The following is a 21,735-nucleotide window of genomic DNA, read 5'->3' on the forward strand; positions in this document are numbered from 1 at the left end:
AACTTCGAGGGTAAAGTAGAGGGAGAAGAGCAGGTATGTGAAAGGACACAGCCTTGGGGGGTAACCTGTATTGATGGTGAATGAGTCAGAGATGTGTTTTCCCAGTCTCACATGCTGTCTCCTGTCAGACAGGAAGTCTGTGAGTCAGAAACTTAATCTGCTGCACATTGAAACTCCCATTGATGGTTACATGCTGCAGGCTACATATTCTTATTTCAAGCATGAATGAAAATTGAAAACATCACAAACCCCTTCAACTGTCACCATTCCACAAGACTCTGTACAAACAACAATATTTATCACAAAATTATCATTAACAGACGCTACAGCGGGTCCAACTTTAAGACAGTCATCAGCTTCTTTTGTCAAATAGTAAAATCAAATAGTGAGGAATGTACAGATTTGTACATTGGGGAAACATAGCAACCCATCCACAAACGCATTGGCCCAACACAGGAGAGCCAGCTCATCAGGGAACGACTCAGCGGTCCACCTCAACCTGAAGGACAAAGGACACTCTTTTGAAGATCCCAATGTCCAAGTCCTGGCCAGAGAGGACATATGGTTTGAGAGAGGAGTAAAGGAAGCCATCTATGTCAAAGCGGAAAAACCTTCTCTAAATAGAGGAGGAGGACGGATATTTGATTTACCATCTATTTACAATTCGATATTGACTTTGGTCCCCAAGAAGTTTCGACACCATTCACACCTTGAGCCTCCAGGCTCCCATTGACAATAGCCTCGTTAGAGTTCTATTCATAGGATAAGTTAGCCTAGGCACACAGTTCCCCCCATTCAACGACAGGCAAGTACCAGTCATTATGGAAATTAGTGACCCCAGTTTTTGGTCAAGCATGTTTCAGGTGAGTGGTACCCACAGAGTTTATTCCTATTAAAACCTCAATTTCCCACTAGTCTATCAGAACTGAAGAAGCTACTCGGATGAGTGGCGAAACGTCTTCAAGAAATACTACAAGTCCAGCTGACCTTATTCAACGCTTTTTTGGACTACTGTTTGTCTGCTTCCTACCTTTTGTGTACTTTCAACAACAGGAATAACATTATAACCACATTCCTAATATTGTGTAGGTCTCCCTTGTGCCTCCAAGACAGTTGTGACTCATCAGAGAAGGGACATGTAGCTTCTGAGGGTGTCCTGTAGTGTCTGACAACACAGTGTTTCAATGGGTCTTGTGGGTTGAGGGAGGGGCCTCTGTGGATCATCCCTTTTTCTTTTTTTTCCTTTTTTTTTGAGTTATTCCTAAACGTTTTTTGTGTCTGTGTTTGTGTCAGGCCGCCATCAAGGAGTATCATTGTTATGCAGTGGGGGTGCCTGGTCTGGTCTTTTTCTTCATGAATTTTGTTTATGAATTCCACAGTTTGCTTCATTGTCAAATAGGACTTGCCTATTATTATGTCGCCATCATAGTGGCTGCTCATGAATAAAATCCGATTCCAAAATATCCTAACACCTATAGTTCATGATATCTTGATCCCAGGTATCAAAAGGAATTTTTCACAGTTTTTCTTTCCCGGGTAATTCCAGCAGCACCACTATGACTGGTCTTCTTAATCACAAAAGGCTGTGTTGCGTGGAAACTTCTCTGGACGAAAGTCCTGGGCCAGGTCTAGAACTGGAAGTTATTAAATTGCTTTGTTTTTACTGTCATTTCAGTCCCATTCCCAAGAAGTTATTCTCTCCTTCCAGAGAAGAGATAATTTACATTTTCCTAGGTAGCATGACGTGTACTGTAGATAACCCACCACTGTGTATAAATACTGTTTATTTTTTCCGTTCGGGGAGCTCCCCTCCCATAACCTGGCGTTGTGGGACATTCTGTGCGCTGCTGGATTAAAGAGACACTGACTTCAAGATCCTCAATGCAAGAATGGTGATTTCCTTTTTCACCTCACACACAATCAAATCAAATTTCAGACAGATCATAGACTACACACTTAACTGTCTATTTGTTTTCACCAGTGTGCCTAATGTTTTGTCAGGTGAGTGAACGCTCTGGAGGCATGACGTTCGGTTGGTCATCAATGACACAACTTGAAACCCCCTTCACTGCAACAATGACACATTGGGAGTCTCCCTGGTGGGGCCCAACCTAAGTAAGCAAAACCTCTCAGTACAGGCAAAAACAACAACAACAAACAACAAGAGGAGGATGGAATTTTTTTTTAAGTATGAATGTGTGTTACGTTAAAAGTAGTTAATGCTACATGTCACTTTGTGCCAGCCCCACCAAGCATCACAAAAGTTTAGTGTTCAATGCACAACAGCTAATGCTAGTTAGACAGTGGACCAGCTTGAGGCTTTTAAACTCTTGAGACTGTTTGAATTTGTTTGAACAGAAGATGTGTATTTTAAAATGATGATAACACACACACACACACACACACACACACACACAATTAATAAAGTACCTAGTTTCATTACTTGCTGACAAATAGCACTTGATTCTGTCAAGGACCTTCAAACATCACATTCTGAGACTCAATGAAGTTATTGTTATTGTTATTCTCACCTGACCTCTAAAGTCACTGTCAGCTTAGATTATCTTCCTCCTATCTTTATTTGTTGAGCCAACTGTAGAGGACTGTTATGTTTGATGAGCATTACATGCCGTTTTCATAAAATAAATATTTAAAATTTAATATTTGTTTAATATAATAAAACATTTCTTTTGAATTCTTAAATGTTGGGGGGGAAGTGGAAGATTTTAAATATCTTCCACTTCTATCATTGTATGTATTGACTCCGTTGAACATATATTAACGAATGAAAGGGAATGTATAGTAATTGTTTTTTTTTTAGTGTGTGTGTTTTTTTTCTCCAAAAATCAATTAACGGAAAACAAAACTACGCGCACGTGCTGAAATCGTTGAATGGCTCGGGCTCAAATATTATCGAGCAATGCATTGTGGGAATTCAAAATGGAGGTCTATGTTTTCTGCTGGTAGTTAGTTAGCCCTTATGTCCTATGTTATGTAGCCGTCCGCGGTCACTGTGTGTTTCTACGAGGTACACGCTAATGTATTTGTGCAACATGGGGACGTTGTCCTTCGCCCGTAGAGCGTTCACTTCCGCCGCTGCCGCCGGCGTTTACTCCAGAAAACACGCCGGTTTGTTTGCATCGTCTCTCCCCGACTTTTCGACACCTGCGGGGGTCCGGGCGAAGAGGTACGCCCAGGATTCAGCGACGGGCAAAAATGACCCGGCGAAGTTTGTGTGCTACCACCTCCCACACAGGACCCTGCTCAAAATCCAGGGACAAGACACGAGCCCGTTTCTTCAGGGGATCATAACCAATGACATGGGGCTGCTGGACGAGCCCGAGCACAGAGCCATGTACTCACACATGCTGAATGTACAAGGAAGAACACTATATGACATCATGTTGTACAGGTAGGAGAGCACATTAATGTGTTATGAAAATGCTACTGTCAGAACATCCTGGCTGTTTATTTTACTCGGTGGCACAAATGTGCTGTACTGGGTGTTATGACCTGATTTGACCTGATAGTAACTTTGCCAAGTGACCCCTCCCTCCTGCTTCCTAATCTCTAGCGACAGATGTACTTGCAGTGGAATTCGCATTATAGTTTTATCACACAGATATACAGTTTACTATATGTAAATGCAATAAATGTGGATATAAACATTATGACTAGAGAACCAGATTATCTTTATTGGCCAAATGTACAATGTACACAGGAATTTTACCTGGTGTATCAGCGCCATATAACACTAAGTAAAAGTTGACTTGTATTGTACAATATATACAATTTAGAAAGATAAAAAACTGATAGATAAAAACTTTATTCATCTCTTTGAGAAATTCACCTGTGATGCAATAACTGGACTAATTACAGGCAAGGAAATAGCTGTTGCTGTGGATGGTGCATGCAGAAATGGTTGGTGTGTGCTAAGGTCTGTTCAGGGGAGAGATGGCCTAGGGAAAAACTGTTCAAGTCTCTAGTGGTTTTTGTCCCGATGGACCTGAACCTGGAACTTGATGGGAGTTAGGGAGTGAGCAGGGTGTGATGGCACCCCTGCTATTCTTCCAGCCCTATGTCTGGACCAGGCAACGTGCAGAACGCACACAGGCTCCTGTTAGGGGCTTTGAGGCGACTGGCTGTTAACATGATGCGTTCCAGTCTGTTCTTGGCGTGGACAGAGGATGCGGGGTACCACACAGTGATGGAGGTGGTGAGGACACTTTTGATGGTGGCTCTGTAGAACTCGGTGCGAGCCTTGGGGGAGACGTTGATTTTGCGGAGCAGCCTGATGAAAAACATCGTCAGAGTCCACCACCTGTACGGCAGTGTTGTTGATGAGAAGTGTGTGTGTGTGGGGGGGGGGAGTGTCTACCGAAGTCAATTACAAACTCCACCGCTTTGTTAATGTGTAACTTAGCTCCAGGTTGTTAAGTGTGTCACCACGCTTCCGGCTGTTAGACCGCGTTCCTGTAAGCTGGGTCGTCGTCCTCCTTGATGAGTCCCAGGAACACGGTGTCATCCGCAAATTTAACCAGCGTGATGGAGGGGTGGCTGGAGGTGCAGTCATTTGCGTACAGGGAGAACAAATAAGCGCATAGGACAGGACCTTGTGGAGCTCCGCTGTTGGTGGTGAGGGTGGCCGACAAGTGTCTGCCACCCCGCACCTCTTGCTTCTTGTTGGTGAGGAAGTCATCGTGTCATGTGATGGTTTTTTCCAGAAGTGATTAACATTGACCATCTTGTGACAATACAATGTTCTGCTGGGAACCTTTTGTATCTGGCATTTATGTGGATGTCAGACATGTACCACCCACCTAGACCACCCACCACCCCATAGCAATGACATTCCTTGATGGCAGCAACTGGCCTCCAAATTCACTAGATGCCAAACTGATCAAGTATCTGTGGGATGCACTGGAACAAGTCCAATCCACAGGGGCCCCTCCCATCAAGTCATAGGACCCAAAGACCCCCCCACTAACAACATCCTGGTATCAGACACCACAGCACACAATATTAGGAAGGTTTATAATGTTAGGCCTGATCTGTGTATAGTGACAGCATCCACAGTCTAGCTGTGTCCTCGCAGAGAGGCGTCGTAAAGTCGTACGTCTTGAAGGACAAACGGCCTCCTCAACCTGGAGGCGATTATGTTGTCCTATAGAGGGTGGTGGACGTTGTTCATGAGGGCTGGAGTTTATTCGAGGTCCTTGCATCTGCCACTGATGTCAGGGACTCCAGCTCTGCTGCAACCACAGAGACAGCCCCCCTGCATCAGCTTGTCTAGCCGCAAGGTGTCCTTTGTCTTCGTGCTTTCTCCGCAGCACAGCACAGATAAGGACACTGGCAACGACAGTGTGAGAAAACCTCTCAGACAGACTTCATGACTGTTATAATCTTCAGTTTATGTTAAGACTGTGTCCAAAAGGTTGTAAGCCAACAATATGATCATGTTACAGGATTAATAGCAGTGTTGTTGTTATTCAGCCAAGACCACTGACCAAAAAAGGGCTGTGAAAATAACAAAAACTTGTGTCATTACAACACACTACGACTCAATAGTACTACAAACCACAGCTTAACAGTCATTGTTCAGAAATGTACATAATGAACTGACTGTGGTCTGGTGTAGATTTAATCCAGTTGATAAATTTCCTGTTGACTTTGTTGCTCTTTCTAGGTCAAGAAACCTGTGACATGGAGTTAAATATTTATTTCAACCACACTCCTTTCTGAAACTTCAGTCAAGATTATATTCCCACCTATATTCTTCCTTAATGTTTATAGATATTCACAATTTATAATCCCCATTTGCATGTTTGTTAGATAATTTTAGTATAGAAGTCCATAATTGCAGTTTTCTAGTCATGCCCATCGAGGCTGTTTTAGTAGTCTTACTATGTTGTTGCATGATTCATTGTAAAATTATAAATATCTAAAATTATTTATGGTAGTATTAGATACTGAAATAATGATTGAAACTGAGTTTTTTTGTTGTTGTTGTTGTTGTTGTTGTTGCTTATTGACTCTGTTAACAACATATGTTTCACATCATAGTTCTGAGCAATGTTAACTGGCCAGGAAGTGAAACAGCCGTGTGGCATTTCATGGTGGATTTTTTTTGGTGTTTCATTTCAGCCTGAAAGAAGCAGAGGAAGGACACGGTGTCTTCCTGGAATGTGACAGTATGATTAAGGACTCGATCTTAAAGCACTTGAAGGTGTACAAGATCCGTAGAAAGGTCAGCATTAGCCCCTGTCCAGAGCTCTCTGTGTGGGCGGTGTTTTCCCAGAAAGACGACTTGGGTCAAGCCACCAGAAAACCCGAACTCTCTTCCCCCGAGAAAGCTCTGGTATGGGAGGCTGATCCTCGAACTCAACAAATGGGCTGGAGATTGGTGTTGCACAATCAAGCTGATCCCCGGGACGTCGTTGTTGCATGTGCGAAAGGAGACACAGAGGATTATCACAGACATCGCTATGCAATAGGTATTAGCAGTCAATTACCGTACACGTCGTTTTTCGCCAAAAATAAACCGTTTGGGAAGTGCTGGTTTGTATTAACGTGTGCTCTTGAAATGTTGTGACAATTCTGTTTGTTTCCTCTGCTGTCATTGTTCTGTAGGACTTCCTGAGGGAGTCAAGGACCTTCCTCCTGGGGTGGCGCTACCTCTAGAATCAAATCTCGCCTACATGCAGGGTATCAGCTTTAGCAAGGGCTGTTACATCGGCCAGGAGCTCACAGCCAGGACTCATCACACGGGGGTGATTCGGAAACGCCTGATGCCAGTACGCTTGTCGTCTCCAGTCAGAGACCTGGAGGATGGAGCCGCACTGCAAACGCAGTTAGGCAAGCCAGCTGGGAAGCACAGGGCAGGGGTGGGAGAGCTGGGTCTGAGCCTGATACGTGTGGCTCATGCCAAGGAGGTATTAACACTCAAAACTTCTGATGACACCTCAGTGACACTTGAGGCCTCTGTGCCCGACTGGTGGCCTAGAGATGAGAAAACCGGCTGAGGGGAAGGAGGTTTTGTAGCTGCCTAAAATGTGATATTCATCAAATGTGACAAACTTCGTAGACAGAACACCGGAAATACACTATGTTTCACTGTCAACACTCCACAGCTGCATGGCACTGATCCATGCTCATGAATTCTTTTGCTTTGACCTACTTTAGAGTGGTTTTATTAAATTGTAGGAGTATTATTTATTACAGAGCTTTATTGTCTGTTATTCAATAAATACGCCAAACACAAATACACAGAGATTTGTATTTTTTTTTATTTCTCCAGTCAGTGCAAAAACTAAATGCAGACATTCACAAGCAACATTTAAGATTGATGCCATTCTGCTCAAGCTAAAGTTCTGGAAACAACCTTATCTCTGCACAACTTGGCACTTTTCAGTCAAGCCATTTCCAGATGGTGACAACGTCAGTGAGACTTACTCCTGGTAGAGGAGATGCTGCCCCCTGGTGGACTGTATGGTGTCTCGAATTTGCTGTAACATGGTTTCTGGCTGTAACGTCAGCGCTGAATGATCGAGCCGCTTAAAGTCTTCGTTGCACAGTAGGCATTCAATTACGTGGGCCACTCTTTGTAGGTCAAAGGCAGCATGGTAAGGGCCGAGTGTGGTGAGCGTCTCTGAAAGGTGCCGCGAGTAATCGGAGGATTCCCCGGAGGAGCAAGCGTTCAGGAAAGACATTCGGTTGTCGGCAATGATTTTCAGGAAGGAGGCAAATTCCCCATAATTGATACCAGAGCAGGCCTTCATGATCACCTGAGAGGAGATACACCCAACAATCATCATTATATTGTATACATTCAGTACAGCTGCGTGGACATGCTGACCAAATAATCCCATGTGCATAGTACCTGGCAGTGCTGATGCCACGAATCCATTGTGTTCCTCCACTCGTCTATCTCTTTCTGAACAGATGACAGCTCATTCTGAAGAAACTGCCACATGATGTCAATGTTGCAGCCATTCAGCCAATTATGATTAATGGAGATGGTGTCCTCCTTAAAGAAATAATAAATAAATCACATCACAAATTGATATGAAGCGCCATAATTTGGGAAATATTTTTGCCGAGTGCATCCGTCTTCTCCAGTCTCTCGTCCTGGACCACAGGCTGAAGGTCCAGACGGAATTAGACAAGAAGAAATTGGATTACTTTGAAGGCAAATGTGACACATCCAAACTCCCGTGATTTTTTTTCCACATCCTAGCCTACATAGTTCTTACCAGATTATAAACTTGATGATGCCAGCCGCTGGGCACAAAAATGATTTCACCAGCTTCTTGAATAATCTCAAGAGGCTGGCAGGCTTCTTCGGAGTGAGGGTACAGGCCCGTGTCCTGAAGTTCAGCTGATGTAACGTCGTAAGGTAGGTTCCCGTGAGTGTCTCGTAAAAAGTCCTCCTGACCCGGAGGATACAGCAGCCACTTCTTCCTGCCACAGATGTTCGCAGACCAGCTGTAGGAACGGAAAACGTCGGCGTGGAACGGGGTCCTGGAGAAAACAAGCGCATGGGATGGTATCAAACACCAAATACAGTTGGTTGATCTGCTTTTATTTTCGTAACAATTGTGTTTAATTTTCCTACCATGAGCCTTTAGGCCCCATGTAGATAAACCGGTAGTCGTCCACTTCAAGTGTATCCCAGTATTCATTTAGCCAGTCAGAAGAAAAAAAGACTGGTGTGGTGTAAACACTGTGTTCTGGAAAGTCCCTGCAGACAAATATTAAACAAATGATGCATAATATTTCGGCACTGGGAATACACGTTTAATTAAATTAGTATTAATATAATACCTTGACATATGCCAGTCTTTAAGATAGAGGCATCCTTTGGGTGATGAGTGTCCATTCTGGATGTATTCCTTCCAGTAGTGTATAAATTCTTTGAAAGGCATGACTTGTTTAGGGTTGGCATTATATTCCTTTGCATTGCAATTTGCAACAGGAACAGGAGTTTCATCTGCGATAAGACAAAAATAATGATAATTAAACGTACATAACACCAGTAAATAATTAATCAACCAGTCTATGATGATGAGTAGTAGTCGCTTAAAGGCTCATTTACCAAACTCTTGAAGCAATTTCTGGAAATTAGGTTTCCCCTCCTCAGTGACCCACTGTTTTCTACACTTCCAGTCCTCTGTGAACCTTCTTGAAAACATACACGGGTGATTGGGAAGCAAGTATTTCCTGAAAAACTTTGAGTAGCTGAGCTCCTTGTCAATGTAATCTAGAAAATGTGAAGACCAAAACTGCTCATAGGACTGTCTCGGTATTTTGACAAGGCTGCTGCAGTTGCGGTACGCCTCCCGATCCATGATGGTAAACAACACCTCGGCTAGCTAGTTAGCAAGGTTAGCTGTCACGGTTCACACAGCAGGAAACGTTAAGTAAAAAATTCTAACGGGTGGTTTGCAGTTTTCAGCTACATAGCGGACGTCTTCTCACATGCTCGGTTAAATATGAAACGTGGACACGCTAGAAAACCAAAAATATGGTATAAATCCATTCAAGTCCCCGTAATTTGATAAAGGGTCGCACGATACGAGTGCAACCAGAAGACTGTAGGTTATGGTTCCTGGACAACTGACGTAAAACGAAAACCGCTGTTTCGTCATATACGTATAAATGTTAACATTATATGTATATATATATATATATATATATTTAAACTGTGCGCAGTCTTAACTAATCCAGAAACCACTGTCCAAGCTAACCAATTATTTTTCAAGGACCTTACAGTCATAGTGTTTTTTTTCCCCTGACAGCACAAGTTTCCAGTCGGACAGTAAATACGGCCGTGCTCACGGGAAACGTCACTTCCGTAATAAACATCACAGACTGAGAAGGCTACAAGGTAACGTAGCCTAATGCAAAACCCGGTGTTGACGATAAATGTGGATAATTTAATGTAGAGGAAATTAAAAAAAAGTATTTTCAGCGGTTATCACTTTATAATGACGCATTTATAAAGCTAGCGGGAGCGCTAAACTGTTGGTGCAAACGTCTGACCTGAGCTCATCTGCTGCCTGGATTATACTCTGAAGTGAGTTTGTTCACCAAAAAGGACGGGGGGGGGGCTCGTGATGTAACTGTAGATTAAAGCATCACTAGTGTTTGCATGTGTGTGGTATTTATGTAACACTGAAGCCTATTTGCCCATCTTCCAGGCCAGTGTGTGCATCTCCTTCCAAAATGAGCCGGGACGTTCCCATCCACAGCTGGCCTGGCTCCTACTACATCAATAGTGAGAAGCGGTGGGAGAACGGGACGCTGTCGCTCACCAGAACCACGGTGCGCTTCGTTTCCAGCCAGAGTAAGGAGAGTCTTGCCAGCTTCCGCCTCTCCCGGATCATGGAGATCAAAATGGAGTCATCTAGCTTCATCTTCAGCACTCTCACGGTGCTGGAAGAGGGCAACGTGAAGCACTGGTTTGGCTCCCTTAAGCCCAACAGGGTGGTGGTTTATAACGTGCTGGAGCATTTCTGGAGAGAGCGGCTTCTTTCTCCCAGCTCAGAGGCCAGAGGAGCCGAGTCCCAGCCTTCTAAAGGGAGAGAGCTCATCAACCTGGTGGCAGGGGCCCAGAGAAGACTGGAGGACACCGGCAGAGTCCTCAGCCATCAGGGAGAGCAGTTTGACAACATGATGCAGGGACTGGAGAAGATTGACTCTGACTTGGGGGTGGCTGACAAGTAATTATCTTAAAATTATGTTACTTAGTGAGACTTTTGTGTCGTGTTAATGTCGTTAACTGGACTGCCAGTGGTAACGTGAATTCCTCCTCACACTTTCTACTCTGTCTTTCAGACTTTTATCAGAGCTGGAGTCTCCTTCCTGGTGGCCTTTCGGTAAACTGCCCTGGAGGATTCAGCAGGAGGCCAAGGCTGAGGACGCTGCAAGAGCTGCAGCAGCAGCTGCTGCTGCCTCAGCAGGAAGGGGGTCCAGTAAAAACAAAGTGATCACAAGCATCCCAGCAGTAGTCTCCAAAGGTGGAGACACAGACTTGAAGCCCGGATGTTTGCTGGTGCTGGTGTCCGCTCTGGAGGTGCGAGACACAAACTGCCAACTCCTTCACCGCTTTGAACGGAATGAAATTGATGAAATCAGGGTTCACAGTCCCTACGAGATTACTGTCAGACAGCGTTTTATCGGGAAGCCCGATATATGTTACAGGTTCCTGTCAGCTAAGATGCCAGAGGCGTTGTCAGTGTTGGAGATGCAGTACAAAAAGAAGGTGGAGTTCTCGAGTGAATACGCGTCTTTTAAGGCAACTCCCCTGTCATCCCCCTGTGATGCAGAAGGGAAAAACTGGAATGAAGGTATGGAACAGATTAAATACATAAATAACTAAAATCATATTTTAATGCACTTTCCAGGCGTGGCATAAATGTGACCACTAAGTGGCAGTAAAGGTCCACGTTTCCACCTCCATATATTTATAAGTCTGTGGCCACATGTAAAAACATTTCATCATGGTTGTCGGTGTCTCTCCTTGACCGAAATGTATTTTGATGAGTCACTTTGCTCCGATTGCCTCAGTTGCTGTACTTTTGAGAGCCTTGTAAACAACATATGCACTCTGCACTTTTTCACCATGTCCGCCCATGGAGTCAGATTTGCTGCAGAAGTGCCAAGAGACAGAGCTCCCAGTGGAGGTCCCAGCAGGAGAGCTGTCCCAGTTGCAGGTGCATGTCCTCCAGCCATCTGTCAGTCAGGCTGAGGCCCAGGAACTGAAACAGGTGAGAAAGTTGGATCCCCGTCGCCTGTGGAAAAGTATGACTGCACTATTGTGGCTGTAAGATTTTTTTTTGTGTTTATATACACAAGGCCGGCGATGCAATGAAAAGCCCGTGTGTGTAGCCAGCAGGCTGCCTCGGTAGCGTTAGCCGCTATTGTGAACGGCCCTACGTTTTCGGCCACGTGTATTTTGATATTTCCATTCCAAACCACACTTCACTATAATGATTTTTATTTTTCATCCTGTATGTTTAAAATGTTATTTGGTGGGACCACAAACCGAAGTCCATCCTGCTTTTAAGAGAGGAAAAGAAACATGGTCAGTTATTTGGTCAGACTGTACAGTGTCTTTCCATTCAGAGCCTCGCGCCACCGAGAGCTGTTGCAGACATGGTCTGTGGTGGCAAAACCTACACAGTGACGCAGATTCAGACCTATGATCCGGACAATTTTTTTTTGTGAGTCTGTGACTCACTATCACAGGTTGCTTAGACTAAGATATTTCATGTAAAACCCTCAGCAAGTAATTGTATCAAGCAATGTTTATATCATATTATGTCATATATATATATATATATTTATACAGGCCCAATATTAATAAATGGACTGACAAAATAATAAAATGGCTATCCATGGCCATGCACGGTGGCCAGTCAGTTGCTGACATTTCCTAGGTGATCCAGGTAAATATTTGAGTTTTAAAATCTTCTATAGATGGAATGGTCGATATTTTTTGTTTTACGCAATCCTGAGTAAACATTTCTGATATGATATCTACATTTCATTACTAATTAATGCTGTATAATTAGAAAAAAAAAGAAAAAGTGGTTTCGAGTTTAAGGATTTGCTCGCGGCCTTATGAGACTTACACTTGTTGTAGTGTTTTCAAATCAAATGTCCTTCCTCATGATCTACTTATTATTTCCATGCCTGCACACTTCATGAATGATATCTGTAATGGCTCATTGTTATCCTGAGATTTCTGTCAATTGCGGCGCATAATAACAATAATCAGTAGTTCACTAAATAATCATTTCTCAAATAGATTTATCAGAATCGTAAAAGCTCCGGGGCCATTCATAAAGCTCAGCTCGTCTGTTGTGTTTTTAAAAGGCGTGTTGTCTGCAGCTGATAACGCTTTATGCATTTTAACGGCCGCCAGTTTTTGACGTAATGCCTGGCTTCTGCACACACCCTGCTCTTAATGTAATTCATGTCGAGATTAGAATCTCCAAAGGGGCAGCTTGTTCAGAGTTTCGCGTCGCGATTTAAGTGCCGTTGCAAATATCACCCATTGTCCCGGGATTTTACGCAGTTGTTGTTTGAAGTGCGCATACAGTACAAACTGGGCCACACAAAAGGACGGCTGTGGTTTTATAATTCAGCGCACTGTTAAAATTCAAAATCCTGCTACCACGTCATTAATTCGCAAGACATTAGGAACTTTAGATCATGTATTTTCGCTAGTTGTAGCCTAAATGTTTAATTTTGGGGGGGTTCTACATGACTTCAGTCCTCTGGCCATTGTATAAGCAGAAGCTAAAAATATTAAACTTCTGTGTTTTCCCCTGACACATCCAAACTCCCGTGAATGTTAACTGCAAGGTGTGATTCAGCCATGTCACTCCCAGTTTAAGCTGTAAAGTCGCAGACCCGAGTGAGCGAACGCAGTTGGTCCCTGGCGTGTATTGACATACTATCTGTTTTTCAAACCAGTGCCTATTGCTGTCTTTTTTTTTTTTTGCTCAGTTGAAATGTCCACACGGAGCAGCCAGTGAAAACTGACAGAATGTCAGTGTGGGAGCATGTGTAGTGTAACACTAGTTTAGAAACCATGGTGGTGGGATGTGAAATGAGTGTTTATTAGGCTTTGCTTGGCACATTGCAGTATATTTAAGCCGTTCCATCAAGCATAACTTACACAGCTGTTAGGTCATGGATATATATATATATATATGTAGTGACAATATTTAACCTTAAACCTGAAAACTAACAGTCTGGTATGATATCAATGATCTCAGACTAGTAAAGACTTCTCTTTCAGTTCTCTTTCAAGTTTTATCTCCGGTTTAATATGAAATATGTTCATTAATATGATACTTAAGTAAAAGTATGTAGGTATTATCAAGAAACTGTGCACAAGGATGAAAGTTAAAGAAACGTTTACTCTGCGGCTTTAATACTATTAGATCCATGGATTATTATTAGTCAGGGCCATTAGTGTTGATGGAGGTGGAGATATGTTTTTGTATGCAGTTACATTTAATGATTATTTTCATTGTGAATAAAGCTGCAGATTTTTTCCCTTCATTTAATGATTGATTCAAAATAGTACTCTAAGAGACTAGTTACCCACTTTTTCTTTCCTCTCTAATTAATTAACTAATAATTCCAGATGGATAAGAGACTTGTGTAAGCTGTTGAGCAGTTTACTTTATAACAAAACTCTGTCATTTATACGTCCGTCATATGATTTATGTGCAAAAATCGTCGGCCTAACTCTGTAATTATTGGAAAACAAATGAGCGTGTGCGTCTCCATGTGTGTGTACTTCATGGTTTGTGTGTGTTGTGTGTGTGTGTGTGTGTGCAGATGCTGATGCAGCTGAAAAACCTTGCCCTGGAGGCGGAGACGGAGCTGGAACGGCAGGACGACGCCCTGGACGCCCTGACGAGCTCAACGGACCGATCCACCATGCACATAGAGAAGCACACCTGCCGCATGAAAAGGCTGCTGTAGTCCCCCGGCCGGATCTGGAGACGCGCGGGGTCACCACGTCCTCCTCGTAGTCTACGCGGAACAGGTACTTTGGGAGAACACTGAACTGCAGCAGAAGGGACGCGTGTGTGTGTATAGTCGTAGAAATTAGAAGATTTTACTTGTATTTAACGGTGTAACTGCATGGGTTCACGTGCGCCGTCAGTGATTTCTGGAAAGTATCACAATATTCACATAACACTAAAGATATTCACTTTCAACACTCGCATCATCAGTGATGACGACTTCAGATAAGGACATGCCTAAGAAAACAACTGTATTTTCTTTTTGTGGAAATAAGGCGAGAAAAGTTAACATCTCCTTTCACTAGTTCATTTGTAACCACTGAAACACGTCGCATAAATCATCCGACTTCGTGAAGAGGTCCGAATGCATGTGTCGCAACTGCAGCTAGCGTTGCCTGCAAATAGAGTGCTTGCATTTTGGAAATAGAATAATGAGACAATGCACTTGAATCGCCTCTCGGTTAAGATTTTGTGGAAAGGAAGAAGTGCCCTGAAAACCAACATGCGATCATCACTGAGGACAAAAAGGAAATGACCTCTTAATCATCTCTACTCTTGGAGTCTATTAAATCCTGTTGAAAATATTTTAGGTGGGAAGCCGGTGAGGGATCATATCCATGTCAGTGCCCCAGTGAGTCACGCTGTTGTGTCACTTGACTGGGACCTGGGGAATTACATGAAACCTCTGCACATGACACGTGCTGCTGGTGATGCCAGCACGTGAAAATAAAGGCAGATTTGTGTTATTGCATCAGATCTACCGAAGCATGACCCCAGAAATGTAACGCAACAGCTGTTATTGATCCTAAACGAATTCCCTCATCCTCCCACACACCATCTACTATAAGGTGTCTTCCGTTATTTTCTGTGTTGCAGTAATTCCGGTAAAAGCAACGACTGTTCGGCATTTATAAGCTCTGCCTCCAATTTGAGCTGCTCAGTCGCAACAGTTTGATGGACACACGACAAACTCAACACAGCTGATTTGTGTTTTATTGGAGTAATTACAAGGTACACAAGTATAAATGCCTCCACCTGCAAAGGGCGCTACCGAGCTTCTGGTTACACATGTATCAAAGGAGACACCATTTCGACAACTACAGGGAAGAACAGAAGGAACAATGAGAAAGGTCGAAGTAAATATACACTACATTCAGTTTGCACAAACTGATTTCAAATAAACTGCATATTGTTTCCATTTATTTAATTCTAGGGATAAACCTGACTGGAACTTTAGAACATTTTCCAATTAACCGTCATCCCGGGAAAAAATGTGTCCCTGACCATAAACGGACATGTTTTTATTTTATAACCGTTTCTCTGCTGTTGAGAACTCATCTTTCAGGTCGTAGCTGTCACTTATCCTCTCCCGTTTCCCTGTGGCTTAATGCGGCATGTCTCAATATTACTGCTTTGCCTCGCATCAAGTCCAAATGTCCCATCAGTATCAATGTAGACAAGTAGACTATATAAATATTCAGCTAAGAAACCGAATACAAAACGCTCCCTCTTGTTTTTAAATATTATAAATACTTAAATGTTAAGATCCGCATCTACTGACTGTATATGCCTCGCTAAGAACTGTTAATACTCTAAATCTGTATGAGCTGTAAATAACTTTACGACGAATGGCACGTGTGTCGTTGTGATGCTGTTGTGGTCTGTTGTCACTTGTAAATTAGCATTTTAGTCAAAACTGAAACATCTGTACAGACATTAAAAATAGCCCGAGTGCTCATTTTTGCTGATAAAAAAATGATTTACAGGTAAGTGATTTGCATTAATGTTGAAAGGCAGGACTTTTACACATAAATTAATAATCATGACCGTCAAGGACCTGCAAATAACTTCACGCAGTGGTGATTAACACAAAATCTGTTTTCGGTTGGCACGTTCTCGTGCTGTTGCGCCCGTAGTGACGCATTTAATTTCAACCAGCAATCATTTCAATTATTGCTCTAATTAAAGAGGAAATTAACTGGAGATTGGCTAGTCTGGATTGACTAGAAGTGTGGTGGATATTAAGACGGAAAAACTAACAAAGGGAATATGAACTCATCGTCTGGCAATCAGCAACAATGGGTTAGAATTCAGGAAACCTCTAAGATGAATTTATGCTACTCAATATACAAATAAAATGTTCATGGGAAGAATTATAGTCCAACAAAGAAAACAAAACACAGAATTCCCACAGATTGGTGTTGTTCTTTTTACGCCTTTGGAGAGAAAAAAAAAAAAGAAGAAGAAAAAGCTGGAACTGTGTTACATTCACTGCCAGAAGGGGGAGACAAAAAATCTGCATTGTGGCTTTAAATATAAAAGAATTCCACCTGTGTTGTTATGCTACTGTATGTAATGAATGGATTCCTTTTTATCAGCTAGAAAGTCATCATCGCCATGTAGAGTCTGTAAAAGAATCTTATTTGCAATTAAAATGAGTGAAATGAGAAGTTTGATTGTTCACTCTTTTTTTTTTTTTTTTTTTTTGAGGGGGTTTGGTTGGGAGTCCCTGGGTGGATCACTGAGTTTGTGAAAGGTTTTTTTCCGCTGCAGCTCCGTGACGAACGAGGAACCCACCAACAATCATCCACTGCATTTTTCCACGGTGCGGAGCATGTTGACGTCTTTGAGCTCATTGTTCTGGTTCACGTTGGCGTCAACAGAAATTTGAGAGTTTTTGTGTCATAGTAAAAACACATAAAACAATCAGAACAGTTCAGTATAATACCCTGACATGACGTTATTATTACAATTTATTAACTTTAAAACAAAACAGGTTTATAGACGTGTGCAAAAATGTCAAAAACTTTTTAAATCATCATCTTTCCTTTGACCAAATAGTTGAATCGAAGCTAAAATCCACATTTTTTTATGGATTAAATCCACTGCTCACACTGAAAGTTAATGTTAGCCAAGCATCCACACAAATAGAATAAATATAGGCCATTCCTATGGTATCGGGTTACATGATCACATAGTGACGTTAGCTAGGAAGTGGTTGAATGCAACCCTTGGTGTTTGGCTAAATGTTGTTTTACCTCAAAAAAACAAAACAAGATTTTTTTCACTGTTTATTGCCTTTGCAGTTACTGGTCAACGGGGAAGCAGTGAAATGATAACAACAAGTTGTCAGATTCCCTACATTTACATGACTTGAAACACAGCAATCCATTATCATTGTGCCCTGAGCGTGACATCAGAGGGAAAATGGGTGCTATGTATAGAATATTGTCTGTTATTTTGAGAAATACCGAAGCCGGTCAAATTAGCTTCCTGGATTATAACCAGGCTTTAGCAAAAAAAAAAAAAAGTCTTCAGGCGGCGCCGCTCGTAGACGACTCCCATGTGACAAATTGCAACAGAAAATATCAAAACACACGCAAACTAGAAACGGATGTTAATTATGGATTCAGCTGTGGTGTGGAAGTGGGTTACTTTTGTACCCTCTACTATTATAACATCCTGTTGGCACAGGGACTGTTGGCATCAGCTGGCCGCCCCTGTTGGACAGCGTTCAGCAGAAGGAGGGACTACTTCATATCAACAGCAGACCGCATTTGATTTGGCAAGTGGCCGGGTACTCAATTATGAATCAGGAAGACGCCTAACATAAAGGGCCTTGAAAGAAGACCGACAGGCTCATTCAGCGCTCCGGTCCCAGTTAGCGTGAACTTATCACTTCCATTAAACACAGCCCGCCGCGAAAAGATGTCATACTGAAAAGCGCACAGCAGCACAGCACACCAGGGACGCCTCGCATGACATTTTTGAAGCTCTCTCGTTGCGCAGTCGAATATGTTTTCACTGTGGCGTATTTATTTTTGTTGATTTCAGCGATAAACAGTGGGATCTTTGAAAGTCCCAAACTCCAGAAGCGCACCACATGGTTATGTGAATTCCAACCAAAAAAAAAAAAAAAAAAAAAAGGTTAGGGAAACAGAGCGGCGTGGTTTTGAAGCAGCCTTGCAATACGAGGAAGTGGTGGCGGTTCTCGTCTGACCACAGATACATGAGATCCGGCTTTGCCTTCCTAGCGGATGGTATGGAGACACGAGGGATTTTGTTGGCCTTGACTTCCAAGCCTGTTTACTCGATAGCTCTGTGGTGAGCGCTCTCATTCAAGGAGCGTGTCTCCACTGATGGCCAATCAATCAACTCTTGCGAGGAGGGGAAAAAAAAAAAGCAGCCCAAGTTTGTGGGCTACCAGGGCACATATGGGTTGCACTGCGCTCCAAAATATGGCATCATATATCTGCAGTAGAAAAGCTCTTTATTCACCCCCCCCCTCCAAAAAAAAAGGTCATTCAATGTCTCTGTAAAAATTAAAGCACTTTTCTCCATTCTCCGTGCTTTATTTGGCAGCGTGTAAATGATGCAGTAATTATATTTTCAAATGACTTGTGCTTTTATTTAAATCATGTATTTTGCTATTACACATCTAAATTTATGAGTAACTGTTGCTGTGCAGCAGGCCTAGAATACATTAATAAATTATTAGAGAAATTTCACTGCCATTGCACCATTAGACCATGTCTGAGTCTAATGGGCTCGCTTTTGACTCACGTCCTGGACGGCTTCGTACTCGCGCAGGTGTTGCTGGGTTTCCTTTTGCCGAGGGAGTTTCTGGTTTCAGGAAATAAGGCCTGTTGGTTAATGTTAGAATTGGGAGAAACGTTCCTGGAGGGAAGGTGCTCGAGTCTGTCCAAGGGGTTTATGTATATTATTGGACAGATTATCATGCGGCGCTCCACGTCCCTCTCCTCGTCTCTGGCTGTCAGCGTGCTGTCATCTTCTAAGTTTTGGACAAAAGATTGAGATTACGAGCGCAGACGAACCTGTGGACTAGGTTTTCGGTGAATGTATAATGTTGGATTTGAATCCTTCCTTTGTTTAGGTGAACTGTGAATGTGCTCCGCGCGGCTGTTAATATGGTACTTTCCCAGATGCTGAGCTGCATGATGATATCATGTGCTGTTGCACATCGTTTTGTTTTGCTTGGTCTTTCAGGCGCTCCTTGCTTCTCTGGCTTTTGTTTCGAGACTTTTTTCGTTTCTGTGCGACAGAGTTAACAGCTGCGCGGCCAAGCCAAACTTGGCTGTGGGTTTTTACAGTAGTATCAAATCAATTCTAGGTGAAATCCCACATTGGAGCCTACCTGAGCTCGGCTGAGGGGCTTTTATTTCGCACTCGAACATTATGACTTGTGTGAGGTGATTTAAGATAAGATTCTTACACAGTATAGAGTGCACTGAGTAGCTATCCAGGTTAAAAGGGCAAATAAGCGATAAAAAGAGACATTGGAAAATTGTGCGGCACAGGAGCAGAATCATTTAGACCTCTCGAGCCAGGCCGTTCATCCACACCTACTCAATCGCGGCTGATTAAGGCGATCAAGCCCCAAACTCCACCCGAGGACACGTGCACTGCCGCTGCGAGGCCTGTGGGGTGGCGGGAATGCCTCTGGAAACTCTGTCAGGTCTTCCAGCGCATGCAAGAGTAGATGCTTTCACAATGCGGGGATGTGTACTCTTATTTCAGCCCGACAGTAAAGTGGAAAAACATTCAATAAAACATATTTTAACACAGTTATTGTTCATGTCTGTGAGGAGGATTCAGTAGAGGGCAGCAGTGAGTTGCCGGTGAGGAGTTTGGGTTCAACTCATTGAATTATGACCCTTTGCACTCTGTGTGAGGACAGTATAATTGCATTCACCTTGTGGCAGGTCTGCTGGAATACTGTGCCGCCTGCCGTCGATGAGGTACAATTATACGTGCTTAAAAATGTCTTGATGCGTATCACTCTGTCACATAATCAGTTTAATCCATTTCACAGGAGCCACGGCCTCGTATACCGTCTCATTAATTAAAACTAAACGTCTACTCCGCATATCTACGAGCACAGCAGCAGTAACCAACAACAGAAATCTCTTTGCAGGTCTTATTTATTTTCTTTGGCGCACCTCTTCTGAAAATGTATCCCGTTTTTCTGCATAAGGTGAGTGAGAATGCAACAGTCCAGAACTGCAACCTTAGCAAGTTTGAGGGCTCCTTTTTTTTTTTTTTTTTTTTGTGATGACTGGATTATGTATTCATTAAAAGCCCATCTATACAGCTCCCCAAACAGGTTGTCAGGCCGTGAGCCAGCTCACACCGCATCAGTACTTTTACAAGCAGGCCCCCCAGAAACCTTCAGCGAGACTGTTTTTAGTGGCTCTTACTGCAAATGGAAACACTTAGCTCCCACAATAAATTACCCACCCGACTGATGCCACACTGCACAGACCCCCAGCCAGTTGCAGACAGACTGTAGATTTATATTTTAACATTAGATCCTTTCGGGGATTTGCGAGGCCGCGGCGACTCTACTGATAAGAGGGCGGGCCGAAAAAATTAATCAGGCGAGGGTTGTTGTACTAGCGTGCAGCTTGCAGGGGCCGGGCGGCTTGATTAAAGTTAAGGATGTGTCCCCCCGCCACCTCCATGGGGCTGACACCGGGGTCATTTCAGGATAAAAATAGACTTTCTTGGTTACTCATTTTCTCTGGAAAGTAAATAGCCATTAGTGCAGCAGGCCAGTGATCTCAAGGGCAACACAAGTGTTCAGTCTAAACTATTGTTTATACTGCAGCTGAATTATTAAAAGAGACAACGGGGTATAGCAGGCCCTGCTGTTAAATAGAGCATCCATAGTGAAAACAGTAATGATGGCGCTCCTGCAAACACAGTCCACTGGGGTCAAGTTCAGACACTGTGAAAACATACTTAAAAGCACTCGACTTAAACCCCTGTATTAAATGTCGACGCGCGTTAGGAAATAAGAACCTCATCTAGCACCCTTGCAAGTGCCTGTGAAATAATCCTAATTATCATTCCAGCAAACTTATGTGTTTGACCACCTAGTGATGTAATTGCAGCTGACCAAATAGATTGTTGTTGAAATATTGCCCCGCTGTTATAGGTGCGTTGTGACAGCGTTGTGTGTTCACCGAGGGCTGGCGCAACCATAACAAACACAGCTGAATCTGGGGTTTACATTTCAGCAGGATGACGGCGCACGCAGCGTCTGGGTGGAACTTGGGAAAAGGAGCCCGGGCCAGCAGCCTCGTCTGGCTCTCGGCCAGCTCGGTAAGAACAGCCTCGTCAGTGGGACCTGTGAAGTTATTGTCCAGATGCAGGAGTTCATGAA

General features: G+C 43.2%; 3 protein-coding genes across 4 annotated transcripts; 2 read left to right on the forward strand and 1 right to left on the reverse strand.

The window, feature by feature from the left end:
- The first annotated feature begins 2,906 nt into the window (after positions 1-2,906).
- Positions 2,907-7,266, forward strand: iba57 (iron-sulfur cluster assembly factor IBA57). The gene is made up of 3 exons (XM_047589144.1): positions 2,907-3,412; positions 6,145-6,494; positions 6,631-7,266. The coding sequence occupies exons 1-3, from the start codon at positions 2,988-2,990 to the stop codon at positions 7,020-7,022; spliced, it is 1,167 nt and encodes a 388-aa protein (XP_047445100.1). The 5' UTR covers positions 2,907-2,987; the 3' UTR covers positions 7,023-7,266.
- Positions 7,267-7,268: 2 nt separating this feature from the next.
- jmjd4 (jumonji domain containing 4) lies at positions 7,269-9,347 on the reverse strand. Its single transcript, XM_047589141.1, has 6 exons — positions 9,095-9,347; positions 8,824-8,989; positions 8,615-8,740; positions 8,253-8,520; positions 7,880-8,026; positions 7,269-7,784 (listed from the first exon to the last, which is right to left on the reverse strand). Exons 1-6 carry the CDS (start codon positions 9,345-9,347, stop codon positions 7,449-7,451), a joined length of 1,296 nt encoding a protein of 431 aa, XP_047445097.1. The 3' UTR covers positions 7,269-7,448.
- Positions 9,348-9,747: 400 nt separating this feature from the next.
- On the forward strand, positions 9,748-16,999 carry snap47 (synaptosome associated protein 47). Of its 2 annotated transcripts, none has more exons than XM_047589143.1 (5): positions 9,748-9,886; positions 10,200-10,721; positions 10,837-11,348; positions 11,644-11,768; positions 14,359-16,999. In XM_047589143.1, exons 2-5 carry the CDS (start codon positions 10,225-10,227, stop codon positions 14,503-14,505), a joined length of 1,281 nt encoding a protein of 426 aa, XP_047445099.1. In that variant the 5' UTR covers positions 9,748-9,886; positions 10,200-10,224; the 3' UTR covers positions 14,506-16,999. The 2 variants fall into 2 exon arrangements, with proteins under 2 accessions (XP_047445099.1, XP_047445098.1); XM_047589142.1 differs by having other exon boundaries at positions 9,860-10,075.
- Positions 17,000-21,735: the final 4,736 nt, after the last annotated feature.

This window comes from Mugil cephalus, chromosome 7 (genome assembly GCF_022458985.1).
Source record: "Mugil cephalus isolate CIBA_MC_2020 chromosome 7, CIBA_Mcephalus_1.1, whole genome shotgun sequence".
NCBI classification, from domain to species: domain Eukaryota; kingdom Metazoa; phylum Chordata; class Actinopteri; order Mugiliformes; family Mugilidae; genus Mugil; species Mugil cephalus.

Bases quoted from the DNA above. Each gene is read 5' to 3' on its own strand.
- snap47 (XM_047589143.1), top strand. From the start codon at position 10,225: ATGAGCCGGGACGTTCCCATCCACAGCTGGCCTGGCTCCTACTACATC. The intron at 10,722-10,836 runs GTAATTATCTTA...TCTGTCTTTCAG, and splicing joins GACTTGGGGGTGGCTGACAA to ACTTTTATCAGAGCTGGAGT. The intron at 11,349-11,643 runs GTATGGAACAGA...CCATGGAGTCAG, and splicing joins AGGGAAAAACTGGAATGAAG to ATTTGCTGCAGAAGTGCCAA.
- jmjd4 (XM_047589141.1), bottom strand. From the start codon at position 9,347: ATGGATCGGGAGGCGTACCGCAACTGCAGCAGCCTTGTCAAAATACCG. The intron at 8,741-8,823 runs GTATTATATTAA...ATTTGTCTGCAG, and splicing joins AAAGACTGGCATATGTCAAG to GGACTTTCCAGAACACAGTG. The intron at 7,785-7,879 runs GTACTATGCACA...ATCTCCTCTCAG, and splicing joins CGTGGCATCAGCACTGCCAG to GTGATCATGAAGGCCTGCTC.
- iba57 (XM_047589144.1), top strand. From the start codon at position 2,988: ATGTTATGTAGCCGTCCGCGGTCACTGTGTGTTTCTACGAGGTACACG. The intron at 3,413-6,144 runs GTAGGAGAGCAC...GTTTCATTTCAG, and splicing joins TATGACATCATGTTGTACAG to CCTGAAAGAAGCAGAGGAAG. The intron at 6,495-6,630 runs GTATTAGCAGTC...ATTGTTCTGTAG, and splicing joins CAGACATCGCTATGCAATAG to GACTTCCTGAGGGAGTCAAG.